The following is a 14,820-nucleotide window of genomic DNA, read 5'->3' on the forward strand; positions in this document are numbered from 1 at the left end:
AATTATTTAAAGAATTTTGTTTTAGATTTATCTAAAATAATGTATTTGAAAAAATAATAGTCAGTATTGAGTTAGCAGAAGTGCAAAGATTTATGTAAAACTCTTATCAATTTTGATCAAGAAATCTATTAACAAATAACTAATGCCAAATTGAACGATGTCTCCATAATAATATTTAATAACATATATATGATATATATGATATCCCAAGAAATGGGTATAAAAATAAATTATGAAAAAATCGATTACATATTAATCTTATCCACAAAATCTACTCCAAATGTCCTAAACATCGACAACTATAGCTATAAATACCTAGGTATTGTGTTTAGCGAGAAAAATCTATCAATGACTATATTAAAAGATGGAGTATAAGCTGGGAATAAAGCCTATTATGGATTAAAACTAGTAATTACAAGTAGTAATATTTCGCAGAAAACAAAACTAAAAATACACAAAACATTGATTCGCTCAGTAGAAACCTATGGCTGCGAGATATTGAGATTAACTAAAACTGAAGTAAGCAAGATAGCAGTGTTTAAAAGGAAAATACTCAGAAAAATTGTTGGCCCCGTGAAAGAAAACAGGATGTATTGCATAAGATACAACCACGAGCTAGAACGGCTAGCTAAAGGTGATACAATCAACAAATTTATAAAAAAGCAGCGATTAAAATGGGTTGTATATGTAATAAAAATGCCGGATATGAGAGTATCGCTTAAGATTTATGAAAACGAAGTGGAAACCAGCAGAAGAATAGGGCGACCAAGAAGACGATGGAAAGACAGTGTGCAGTAGGACTTAAAAGAAATGAACATTAGAAATTGGAAAACTAAAGCAAAAAACAGAGAAGAATGGAAGACTGTTGTTAAACAGGCTTAGGTTCTACAGAGACTGTATAGTCACGGATGATGATGATATATGATATCCTTTAAGAAATAGAAAGAATAATATCAGTACCTGTTTCTTAGGATAGCATTGCATCGTAGCACTATTTATTTTTTTTTGTTCTTATTGGTTTTTTTCTTTATATTTTTTAATGCTATTACCAGATCCCTAATATACTTGATTTAAATTGAGTACTGACTACATGCGCGAGTGAAATAAAGAGGTTTACTTCGTAATGGAAATGAATTCAACTGAAAAGAGAAATTTATAAGCAATTTCACATATGCAATATATGACTTAATTACAAACTGAATAACTAAATTTAACCAAATGTAAGTCAGTTATTTATAGTTTGAATAAATATGAAAAATTTGCCAGAATAACTGCCTTCTTATGCTGATTGCTTGATTTTATCTTTAGACATATAAAATTTTAAGAATCTTTAGTTAACTTCTCTTCACAATTTCTTCATATAATTAAAGTCAATTAGAGATGATTGCTTGGCATGCATTCTACTTGCAACCATTCCACTTTGCTTTAAATATGTATCGTTTCTTCAATTGGAAGAATGAAGTTTAAAATGAAGAGTTTATGACCTATGGGCACAATTAAATATACTGAAGCTTAAGTAATTAATTTTTGATGAAGCAGGAAATTATTAAAGTCTTCAAAACAAACAACAAACGAAGTTAATTAATGTGATAAGCAGTATAATATATTAATATAAAAACAATAATTTAAATATATATACCATACAATTTTAAAAATAAACAACTTTGCTATCAGCTGATTAACCATGATTCGTGTGACGAATAACAAGTTTGTGTTATTTAACGTGTTAAATTAGCGTATTGAAGATGTAATGCTACAAAATCAGGATATCGTGAACTAGGATTTGTGAATGTCATATCCGTATTATTAGAAATAAAAGCAGCAAATGAATATATACATGGTGTAAATATGATGTTACACTTATATGAAGTATAACATCCTTTCAGTAGCTGATGTCTAAAGCATAAGTAACTTCTACTACCCTAATAGATATTGAAAAAAAAAATACTTAACACTTAAGTTATGGACTTAAAACTATTAATTAATTAATAATGATAATTAATAAATGTGCTTACTTATTTATAAGAGTTATCCAGAAGCATTATTGTGCTCTGAGTAATATTATACTTATATATAATAAGATTACAAATTGATAGAATCGAATGTAATGAGATTCTGGGGGTCTAATGCAGCATAGCATTACGACTTTATAAAAAATTTTATCCTAACAATTAATTAAATGATAAGGCGAAAGATATTAAGAGTTTCGAATCTAAGCCGGAATGTCTTTTGTTGAGAATATCCTAGCTTATACACTGCAAAACTGGTTTCAGTTATTTTCTTAGTATGCATTTTTTTGTTGTTCAGTGACATTTCCCAATGAAATGGACTATATCGAAATAGAATAGAGACCCTAGATATAACATTTTGTTTTTGGCTGCGATTAAATTTGGTTAATAAATGTTATTAGAAGTGTCAGTTACGGTTTAACAGATGCAGTATTATGTCACATCCGACTTACAACTTTTACTAAGTCAATAACCTGTAGTCTAGCGCCAGTTAGTAATATCTTTTCAGGTTTCAAAGAATTATTGTGTAGAAACTTAGAAGTGGGTCAACTAATTCGACCATTGGTAATGAGTTTAAATAATAATTAAAAATTAATATTTATCTAATTTCATACTTAAAGAATAATAGTTTGGAATTGATCAGTCATTTTTAAACAAAGTATATCCACATACTTTTGATATGAGAACATAATTTATAGTCTGTATCTTAGTTACACATTAATACGCTGTTGTTGTAATTATGATATTGGTATATGAATGTATCTCGATCAGCACCAAAAACTAAATTAATTTAGTTGTATTCATTAGTCCATTTATCATCGTTACAAAAATATGGAACAGAATATAAACGCGGTACTGGCTCCCAGAGATCAGAATACACAAACTATTTTATGTTACTTTATGACCATAATTAAATAGAAGACACTCTGACACTTCTCCTTTTGAATGAAAGTCAAAACTTAATCTATTATTGTTTCTTTGAATAATGAAACGCGAGTTAGAGTCTAACGCACCTTATTTTAATAGTATCTATGCCCACTTTAGTGATTCACAGAAACAAGAGCTCCGTTCCATTCTTGAAATGAATTATTTAGGTAAATTTACAAAATAAAGTATGAGTCCCAGCATATCTTTCTGAGCGAATATATATTTGATTTAAGAGTAAAATTTTGAATTAGTGTGAGCATCCACAAAATCAAGCAATTTCGACACTCCGTCTTTGTCGTCTATTATTATCCTAACCTCAGACGTGAGTTTGGGAGTTTTTAACTCACGACATACCATTTTCATCCTGGGTAGGATCAAAGACGGATACTTACAGAAAATGTAACTAGAGGTTGTATCCACCTCCAAGTAGTCATAACATTCTCTCTGTCAACACTCTGAAAGAGCCATCTTGTTAAGAGGATAAACTAGGCTATGATAACGCGCCAGATAACCTGCCAACTACCTCAATTCCGTTCTACTGAGGACGAGGACTCTTACTTTTTTTACTATTTAAATGTAAGTCTTTTAATTTTTGAAATAAAAGAAAGAATGCAATTTTTGAAGGCAATTTGAACTCATACACACAAGTACATTCCCTCTAGAGAATTTCCACCGAAAGACGCTATCACATACAAAACTTTCTTCCTTATAATTAATTTTATTTCACAATACTTATTAATCGTAGTTTTTGAAGAAAGGTTAAGCAATAAAAAAAAGCTAAATGACTTTAAGGTAAACGTTGAATATGGCTTCGGTACTAAGTAATGTGATGGAATATTTAATGAGATATATGTGGGCGACTACTTTACTATGATTTCATCCCACCATCTCTCACATTATGCATCTATTTTAGCAGATAATAAATTTTAGCGAAAGAAAAATTAGAAAAGTAATTTTTTATTGCTTTTTATAGATTACCTCAACCAACCAAAAATAATAACAAAATGTTTTGATGTTTTTTCTCAGATTAATTAATCCCGCGCAACCGCTACTTAAATGCTAATAAGTTTGCGCTTCTCGATGATTTTCTGAAGTTCATTTGGGTATGAAGATATGTAAAAAATTCAACTAAAAACTTAATGCAGGTGTTTTCTTCCATAAAAAGCACTTCATAGATTAGGTTTAAGCTCGACAAGCATTCACAGTTGAATGAATCCGAGATTATTTTAATGTTAGAAACTCTTTGTATGCATAAAGTAGCTGAAATAATTTCGTTTCAAATTAATAGATAAATGTGAAATATTTACTATAGTATTACTATTACTATAGTATGTGGCACTGTGTGATTGTGTACACATTTAGCAGATACATTTTAGTATAAGGTAACTCTCTATACATATAGAGTAAGTGAGTTTTAATTTGAAACCATAAGCAAGGGTGAGCAATAGACCGGTTCGAAAAATACTTAAAAATGTTCCACAAATACTCACTCATAAACCCAAACTCGGAGTAGCGAAGTGTAGACATGGAACGATAATATTTTCACACTTTTGCGATTTTTAGTTTCAATTTTATTGTAGATACATTTTAAAATGTTTGTAATTTTTGTTTTTGGCTAATGTGTGGGTTTATCATCTGGTTGTTCCTGATAGTTTAACATACATGCAGCCATTTCTGCTTTTTTGTTAACTACTTAAATCAACAAAATTAAAAAAAATTTAACAAAATTTGGCATAAACCGGATTAGTTATTTCATTTATTCTTTAGAAAAAGTCATGCAAATGGCAATTTTTAGAAAATTTTTCAATTTTATAGATAGTTCGATAGTAGGAGGAACTTTTTATAAATAATGTAGTTAAACTCCGTCTTCTTCTTCCAGTCCATTTTTATAAAAGAACGATTTGGCGTTATCAGTACATTATAAAATTTGGGTTATATGAATGACGCAGTCAAGCTGAGTCTAGCAAAGAGAAACTTACTCAACTGATGGGAAAATTATTACACATCAGTCAACATTACAGCTTCAAAATAATCCCATCTAACACAAAGTCATGATAATTCATAGACGAAGTATGAACCAATCAATTCTGGCATTGATTGCAGTCAACTATATAATATAATAAATAAATTCTATTACTTAGGCTGACTTATAAAATACCAATAACATTACATTGTAATAGCAGCGTTTAAAACTATTTACAGCCTATGTAGCTCTAACATGATCTATCAAAAAATTAAACAAATAAAAAATCAAATTCTGCGAATTTTAGATGTATCGAGCTTAGTGTTACTTGTCTCTTCTAAGCAACTATGAGGGCATCACAATGGACAATAGCTGTCAGTGGAAGTGCTGAGAGTTATATCAGCTCTCGTCCTCTCTGCTAAGGAGGTTTAACTTTGAGTGGACGGAAGTTTTAATAATTTTATGGACAACTCATCAAATCAATATCTCCGTAGTTAAACTAAATGGAAAAACAAGTCTTATAATCCAAATACATATCTAAATAGTTTAACCATGTAACGAGCAAAATAGTAATCTTAAAACTGTTTGTAGAAAGTTGTCAATCATGTGAAACGGGGGTGTGATAGGCCTATTTTTAATTCTAATCATCACAGTTACATGATTAGTTTTTTTTTTCGTGAAAAAGTAGTTAGTGAAGTGGAAGATATGAAATATTTCATGATGTTTTTTTTCTTGGTATGTTAAATATATCGACAAACAAAATTGTTCGCATTGTAGTCAAAACCCACAAATAATTATAAAAAGATCATTGCCTCCAGGCATCCATAAAAAATTACCATATGGTATGACCTGATCTGCAGATGTATCAAAGTCGTACTTATTGAAAATGAAGGGAGTGGTAATAATTAATAATAAATAATAAATATTTTTTTTGGTGTGAAATTGAAGATGTGATCTTAATTAAACATACAATATGTCTTGTTTTGACTTCGTTGTGCGAAAAACTTAATTGACCTGTAATTTCAACTGGTCTCCAGGATTATAGGATTTTTCAACACAAGATGTGTTAATATAAGGAAAATAAAAGGTGTCAATGCTTTAAAAACGAACATTGGACAACTTATAGTCGAGCTATTGTCAGCTATGTGCCGACATATAATGGGAACTTACTTCAAAAGGAACGAGTACTGTAAGATTATCGTGGAGAATATTTGAATGATGTTGTATTTTACACGACATGGAAAAGTTCAAACAATATATGGTATTGAAATATATTTAAATTTGAACGAAAACTCAACCACGTTTACTCTTAGAACCACTACATGGATAACCTTATAGTAAATATTTGATTGTTTTGCGTCATCTGATAAGGTAAAGCCATGCTTTTATAAAAGCTGAATATTTTGAAGTCTAATAAAACTTAAAGTCTGCAATATGTTTTTAATGGATCACTTAAAAAAATTATATATGTTATATTAAAATTTTTATGTATTTAGCTAAGAAAGCTTTACCATATATATACCTCACATATTATCGCATAAATTGACACACCCGGCTGCGAAATTGCATCGGAATAACAATTATAATCAATTTCATTTAAACAAAGTAACCTGAAAGAACACATTGGGTTTACTTGTGTTCATAAAAGCACTGACCCAAGTCCATCTTTGTAACAATCTTGTCGAGTCTCACATGTACATGCATAAATACAAGGTAGTTATATAAATATAAGTATTTATACTCAATGTGGACATGTTATTTACTATCTGTAACGAACAAGTTAAGTGATCAGAGACGTTTTTGGAGCGAGAGATCATTTCAGTACTGGATTTTGTACGTTACGAGAAAAATAATCTATTTCACAAGGCTAAATGAGCTCATGAACTCTAATTTATTTTTTTGAAGATTTTTTTCTTTTATAAAAAAATACCGGAATAACAGCCAGCCTATTAGTTGGTTTATCTGTCAGTATTACTCAATGATAATTTTTATAATTTTTTGTTCGTTAATAAATAAATTGATTGCTTTGTCATTGTGTAATTAAAAATTATTGATAACTAAAAACAAACGAACTGCCATTTGCAGTAGATTTCTTCAAAATTTAATTGATAATCGATTAATGGATTTTTTCGAAGACTGAATTGCAATGCACATAGTTATTTCTTAAACTTTACCAATAAAATTTTATTTAACTTTTATTTAATTTTATTATTTATTTTATTTAATGCAATTAACTTTATTTTTACTTTCATTTGTTCGTGCGATTTGCATAATAAAATCGTAATTTGCTACTCGATCGGACTCTGTTAATTTCTATTAAATGTATTAACGCTTAGTTGTTAATAAAGAGACCGGAAAAAATATAAACAAATTCGTATCTTTTAGTTGTCTCTCCTCGCGAAACAATAAAAAATATTTAAATATTTAAATATTTCGTATGACGTATGACGTATTTTCGCCTGAGAGGCAAAAAGAAACTCACAACTGAAAGACGTAATAAAATATTCTTGAAAACGTTTTATAATAGTCTCAACCGGGTCATTGTTAGTTTTTTATTTCTTTCTTTTGATTAATTATATATTGTATTATATATGTTTTTTATACGTAGTATATACATATCTAAAGCGATTCTGACCTTGTCCATATAACCATACAGATAGTTAGTTGGCTTGAACGTAAAACTGATTGACATGAAACGTAATTTAGTATGAAAATCTACATATTTGCATTTGCTTTGTTCCACTTTAGTTAAATAAATAGTTTAAAGTTTATAAAGAACTAATGAGAATCATAAAAACTTAAAATGAATTTATTTAATGTTAAGCTATGCATTCAATTTAAATAACAAGATATAAGATATTGTTTTAAAACAATAAAATGTTATTCATATTTTAGTTAAATTTTTTAAATAAATCTGAGGCACGACTCCTCGCTCTTCCGGAAAACATAAACATGTTAGAGATATCATTATTCAAACATCTTATCCGGCATAAAATGAGTGCAATGCAAAAAGCAATTATTCGCTGGCATACACCTGACAAGCCCCCACGCAAGTCTCACCGAAAAGAAACTCTTCCAATTCAACTAAGGAAAACTAAGAAAGTATACATGAGTGTGGATTTGGTCTTATTCGTAGAAAAGTCTGCAGACGTGATCATGCTGAGTTAAATCCACAGAAGGTTTTTAGTTTGAACAGTTGGTAGAACTGAATTCAACTGACAAGACGTCTGCCAAATTTTTCAAATTTGCTGAAATCGGTGTTTCACCTCTAGAGAGCCAAATAAATGTATATATGTATGTATCTGTCCGATATGTACACATAACTAGTCGGATACAAGCAAAAAAAAGTGGTTAAAAGATTGAATACCTCCAATGTTGCCAGAATTATGTAGAAACATATATTCGATTAAAAATTATATATGAAATTTGTACTTTTATTCGCTTAAAAGAAGTGCAGAATGCTATTTGGTACTTAAACACAAAATGTGATGAACTACCATAAGAGAAACCTGAAGCACCTCCGGTGTCTATCTGACTTTCTCGAAAACTTAAAAATAAATCCTTGAGAGCTATCAATTTTGAGCGTCTGATTTTTGTTTCTAATTTTGGTCTTGCACTATCTCTTAAAATTCTTTAATGACACATAAATATTAAATAATGTGAAACGTCATTAATTGCCATTACGGCTCCAATATGGTAAGTGGCACTATTGATCTATCAAGTCCATACGCAGTTTCTTCCATCCAATTCTATCTAATTCTTCAGAAGATTATTATTGAAACTATAGAATAGAGTTTAATATATGAAATTCATCATAATTTTACAAGGCAGAATTAGTATCAGTACCAGTATCGATAACATTGTCTCACACATAGATGACTCTAAAACTATGCATGGGTCGGGCTCAGAAATTGATACGCTGGAGAAAGAAATTTCCCTTTGTCTAGGAACAATGGCTTTACTATTCTAAACTAAAATCTATGCTACAAATATTTGAAGTAGCTAACTACTATAATTTAATATTAGATATAAAAGAAGAACACTTATGTCTGAAAGTCAGGCAACCATTAAAGCTGCAGGCCTGACAAGCGCTTCAGTGGTTTTGGTTAATGTCTTATTGCTAGTAATCAAGAGATTTTATACTATATACCTACACTCAAAGATTTTGATAGCAATGATGTGGCAGACGAATTAAGTAAAGAAGCTGCCTCAACGCAAACAAATGAACTAAAGTCAATTCTTGGTGTCATTCGAAAACTATTTCAAAACCTTGACTAATCTGGACTTTATCAATATAGCCAACAGGTGTAAATAGTGTAATAGCAAAAGATTTCGCTGCTCCAAGCTCTTATTCATGAAATACTCTAAAAACAAAAACAAATACCCGTTAACTCTGAAAAGATCGTATTTAAAAACAATTATTAGAGTGATAAGTAATCATAATCATCGACGAACGCAAACTATGTAAAGTAGACACAAAATCATCCCTATATATGGTTAGAGATTGCCCAGCTTTTTATATTATAGAAGAAGAATTTCCCACAAGAATTTATCAATAGTAATAGTTTTCTAAATACAGGTAAAGATGAAATAAATTTTTCAATGGGCGTAAAAAGAGCAGTGATTGACTATTATAGTCCTACAATGTGCACAGTAATTAATGTTCAAACTCGCATAACTTAAGTAATAATTATACAGCTTGGAAAACCTGGATAGGTATCACTATAATATTGTGCTGGAAGGAAATTGAGATTTTGGCAATACTACCGATCGCAAACGAATGCTACATTAAGTATGACAAATTAAAACATAAGTGTAAACGCTTTAATGGATTATATTTATATATATAACCTGACAAAAATCGTTATATTATAAATAAAAATACTGTGAGAAACGAAAACTATTTTCTAGTCCCAAAGTTGATGATGAAACTATAAGTTCAGTTTACCTATACGCTTCCGGTATTATTTTTCTGTAAAATGTTATACTATATAAGCAATAGTAAAATGAATCACAAAATCCTTTAGTGAAAGTTCCTATATATAATATAATTTTTTAATATAAAAAAAACTCATTTATCTGTAATTGGCAAATATTTCTACAAATATTTCTTAAAGTAGTTAACATTAATTTCGTCTATAAACAATCTAAGCGATATTATTTATTTTTTATTTTTACGAGTATTTCACTTTTTTATTTTCGTCATTATTTATAGAGATTTTACTTTATTGTCTTAATCGTTATTTCATTAAAAATAAATTGCCAAACTCAATTGTCTTAACTACTATTAAAAAAAAAAATAAAAATTAAAAAAAATATGTTTATAAATATATTTTTTTTTCTCTGTTTGAAATGTCAGACAAGTTTTACTTTCAATAAATTAGTTTGCAATTAATTGTATCTTAAGTGAGTAGAATAGATTTAAGCACCTTTCCGCAGCTGTTTTAGTGAGCGAATATAATTACAAAATAATAAAATCATTTTATATGACGATACGATATACAATTGTCCACAGATAATTGGAATTTAAATGTCAAATAATAAATTTTGAGAGAATGACTGGCTTCTATAAAAATTCTTTGGATGAGTCATGATATTGAGAAGACGCGAAGAATTTCGATTTATTCTGATTCGTTCACATAAACAAATAAAAAATATAGAAAATGCTTAATAAATAATTTACAAAGACCTCAGTATTATCAGAAAAAAAATTTTGAGATTGAATAAGAATTTGCTTTGTCAAGCGATTTTTATTTGAGAAGATCTTCAATCCATTTATATCTTGATTTAGTATTGTTTATTCAAGATTCATATTGAACTTATAATTGTAGCATAAGAAAAATGGGAACCTAATCAATCAGTCTTGATAATATTCAAAGATCGACAAAATCTTTTATTACTCTCTATCAACTGCGAGTTTTCTTCACAACCCCCCTCTACGCCTTGACCGGATAATTGTTAATCACTTAATCAGACTAAGCAATAATTGACCTGCATACCTCCCCGAGGAGCCTGTAACCATTCTAAGATTTGATAACGCGATGTTGGTAAGCCTGCCAGTTTTCGTAAATAATTTCAGGGCTCTATCCTTTATGTATTTTTTCATCGGATCAATCATATTTTTTTATTGACGTTGAAGTCACTCTGCGCAAATGCCTGCTAAGTTTAAGATATTCCTCTATAGAAGTCTACGAATTAATGAGCCTGGTAAACATACGAATTATAGAACTTCAAAAAATAATTTCTTTATTAATTCTGGAGATTTTTTTAAATATTTCGGAGGTTTTCAAATTTTCATGACCAGGGGTGTGGTAGCCTAACGGGTCTATGAAATAGTTAGATAGAAGATTAAGTTCTGCCACCGAAAAAACAATTAACCAATCATAGCATAAAAATTTTAATTCACTGTTGTCTTAGTATATAGTATATGAAGATAAAGTTTTTTTTTATGTTAGTTTTATTTTGTATTAAATTCCTTTAACTCCTTTAAGATCTTTTTTTTCATCATAGCTTCAAGGTACAAGTAAATCGAAACAATAAATGTTTAATTTTATAACAAAACTTTTTATCATCCTAGGACATTCACCTTTTGAATTTTTATTCTTAAGTCACAGAACCCTTAACAGATTTTCAGAAACTCAAACAAACAAATTAATGAAGATCGAAAAACTATATGCGTGAAATTTAAAGTATGTAAGATTGAAGATCAGTGATAAGTTTAGATATATCGGTAAATAGATAACTGGTCAAGAATGTCGAAGGTGTACATAGTTTATGATATCTCTTCCACATAACGACATGTCAGGTTTAGCGTCATCTTTAAAATATATTACTTCATAAGGGCATAATTAGCCTGTGTGGAAATCAGTACCAGGTCTGAGTTCTAATCTAAGATTATATATATTCATACTACATATTAGGCTGTTTAGGTTTTTGTGTATATGATCTTTAAAACTCTATTTTACGGAGCTATAAATATTTAGACAAAATTGATATAACCTTTATGAAGGGTGTCTAATATATAATATAAAGAGTTCAGTAAAAACTTATTTTCATATATATATTACTAACACATTCACACCCATACTGATGTCATCAACTGTTACTCTGACAATAAAGAAGAGCGTAACATAGCCTAACTCAAGCCCTTAATTAACCTTAGGTCGGGAAAAAATGTTAAGCAAAAAACAAGTAATAAACTTTCATTTTTAATGAAATAAAATAAACAAAATAAAATAATGAAAAAATTTTCCAGAAAACAAAGAAAGAAAAGAACAACAAAAAACAACAACAGTTTAGTTGTTCCAATGAGTTCCACTTAGACAGACTTTGGTCTAGAAAACCATAACGTTCTGCTCAACGCTCAACTGTAACAATATTTACGGTTTAAGCGGTATTTAGTAAACTTTAATATCTCGACTTTTTCATGAAATAAATTATTTTTGCTCAAATATTTGCCAAGCTACGCTGACAGAGTATCTTGTAGATACTCGTAATACCAGCGTTTGGAAATCGCTTGGCACTTGCAGTTACTGAAGTTACTGAAAACATTGCAACTTGCGTCAGATTGCACGATCACTGAACTTAGCGCGCTTCTTCGGTTTTTATTTGTTTTTGAAATTTTTTTCACTTTTTTTTGAAATTTATATCTGTTATACAATTTATATAATTGTGAAATACGGAAAATTTATAAAAACTTAATTTTCCACAATTTATGCGATTTTAATTGTGTTTCATGCACTTGCATTGCACAAAATCGTGGGCTTTTCTTCGCGTGAAGGTTTCCGACTTAAAGCCTGACTTTTTCTTGAACGCGAGATGCGCTTCATTCGAAAATTATTTTTATTTTTTTACCGTTTTGCATTGAAGCGTATTTAGTTTTCAAGGTTTTTTTGGCTTTGTTTTTTAACTGGTTTTATTATTTATTTCATTTTTTATTTCTCAAAAATACACATTTCATCATCATGACAGCCCAGTCGAGCCAGGCCATCCTCCAATGACGGCAACGGCAGCGGTAGCGGCCGCGACTGTAGCTCAGATCGGTGAAAAGAAAATTAAAATGCAAAAAAGCAGTGGAACTACCTCGACGCGATCGCAACAAAGCCCCTTGTCGCTCTATGGCAAAGATATTGCTTATAGCTTATAGCTGAGGTACAATGGCATTTATGGATAAATAAACTATTTGTTGTTGTTATTATTGTTGAGTTTAGTTACAAAAACCCAAACACAATGTCGAATTGGAATTGCAGTTTTATTTATTTGCTCATTTTGTTTTGAATTTCGAATGATCTTTTCATTGAAATGCACTTCACAAAATCATAACGCACTTAAAATTCTTGAGAGGTTTTAAATTTTAGAGATATTTTCAAAAATTTCCTAAAACACACATTTTATATTTTCTAAAAAAATTTCATTCCATTTACGTTTAACTTGAAATTTTTAAGAAATGCACTGTGCAACGATCGCGGCTGTTATTGTCGATCGCCGTGGGCTTGTAATGTTTGGAACGCAAGTTTGCAAAATTGCAAAATTCCTATGACATTTTACTTTTTTCTGTTTTGTTTTAATTTACATGTAAATTGAATGCGCACTGCACGTCCACGACGGCTTCTATAAAAGCCCAACCGATAGCGAAATTCCGAACCCGCACATCCAAACAACAGAGCAGAGCGTGTACAACTAAAAAGGCTTCGGAGCGGCAAAAATGGCAATTGCATGTCGTTCTGTTGCCCAGTTTTTTTCTGTTGTTCGATGCTTGTGGTTTGGCTTACTCAGCTTTGCTCCGTTGATGTTGGATCTTGCTCTCCCGTTTTGGGAGCGAACTACACGTATAAACAATAAATAACAAGACTTGCCAATAGCTGTGCGCCGAACAAGTTTGGAATCACCTTTTGTGGATTCTATTCTGCATTAGAGATACTCAGATACTTGTATTAATCTAACATATTTTTATGGCTTTGTGACTTTTCTGTACTAACTGGTTGCGTGCTTACTCATCCTATACAATAAAAAACTTCACTGCCTAATCTTGTTGATCTTTCCGCTCTCACTCTCATTTTCCAAACCAACATTTAGCGGGGCATTGTGAACTGATATGAAGTTATAGTTTTTTATATAAAAATGACATGATCAGTTCCATTCTTGCCACTTATTTGAGCGTAAAAATATTAATTATGATAAATACAGAATAATTAGGAGCTAGTATAAAAATAAAAGTAACCTCACATGTTCAGCTAAAAGGTAAATAAATTCATTGACACATTAACACAATATACCTTTAAAAACTTAATATGTGACATTGTTCTATATTTTAGCAAAATAAATATATATTATATATTCTATAATATATTTTTAAATATGTATAAATAAATATATTAGAGCAGGGCTGTGCAGATCAGATGCGTACGTGGGCCAATACAAATTACTGCATACATTAGAGGGCTGCAGAAACAGATACATACGTTATAATATTAAATACGGTTATAATGTTAAATTTAGTTTTATTAATTTATCAATTTAAATTTTTATTTATTTGGCATACCATAAAAAAAAAATAATGTAGTTTTACAAGTACACCAGAAGATACTTTGCGTAATTGTGGTAGATTAAAAACATGTCGCGGGCCGCACAAACATTAGCAGCGGGACGTGTTTTGGACAGCGTCTTATATGTAGAGGTCTTCTATGAAGTTAAATTTTACTGTGTGACATTGTCTAAGCAAAAATAAATAGATGTATTAGGATATCATTTATTGTGGCGTTTTTAATTAGAAAATCTGGATTCAATCTAAATTTATTCTGGAACTGTGGAAGTTTGTTACCTAATCGATCGTTCTTAGAACAAGCTAACAATTCTGTAGCTATGTTAGTAGGTATTTATATTTTTCATAAATACATATAACGAATCAAATCACACTTTATC

At 29.9% G+C, this 14,820-nt stretch overlaps 1 protein-coding gene across 1 annotated transcript in view; it reads right to left on the reverse strand.

Moving 5' to 3' along the window:
* Positions 1-2: 2 nt before the first annotated feature.
* The window catches only part of LOC119672902, a 49,387-nt gene continuing 34,569 nt past the window's right edge, over positions 3-14,820 (reverse strand). Inside the window, exon 4 of the mRNA XM_038084069.1 lies at positions 3-31. Coding sequence (XP_037939997.1) covers positions 3-31 — 29 coding nt within the window. The remainder of the gene's footprint in view (positions 32-14,820) is intronic.

The sequence above is a fragment of the Teleopsis dalmanni genome, chromosome 1, assembly GCF_002237135.1.
Source record: "Teleopsis dalmanni isolate 2A chromosome 1, ASM223713v2, whole genome shotgun sequence".
In the NCBI taxonomy this organism is placed as follows: Eukaryota; Metazoa; Arthropoda; class Insecta; order Diptera; family Diopsidae; genus Teleopsis; species Teleopsis dalmanni.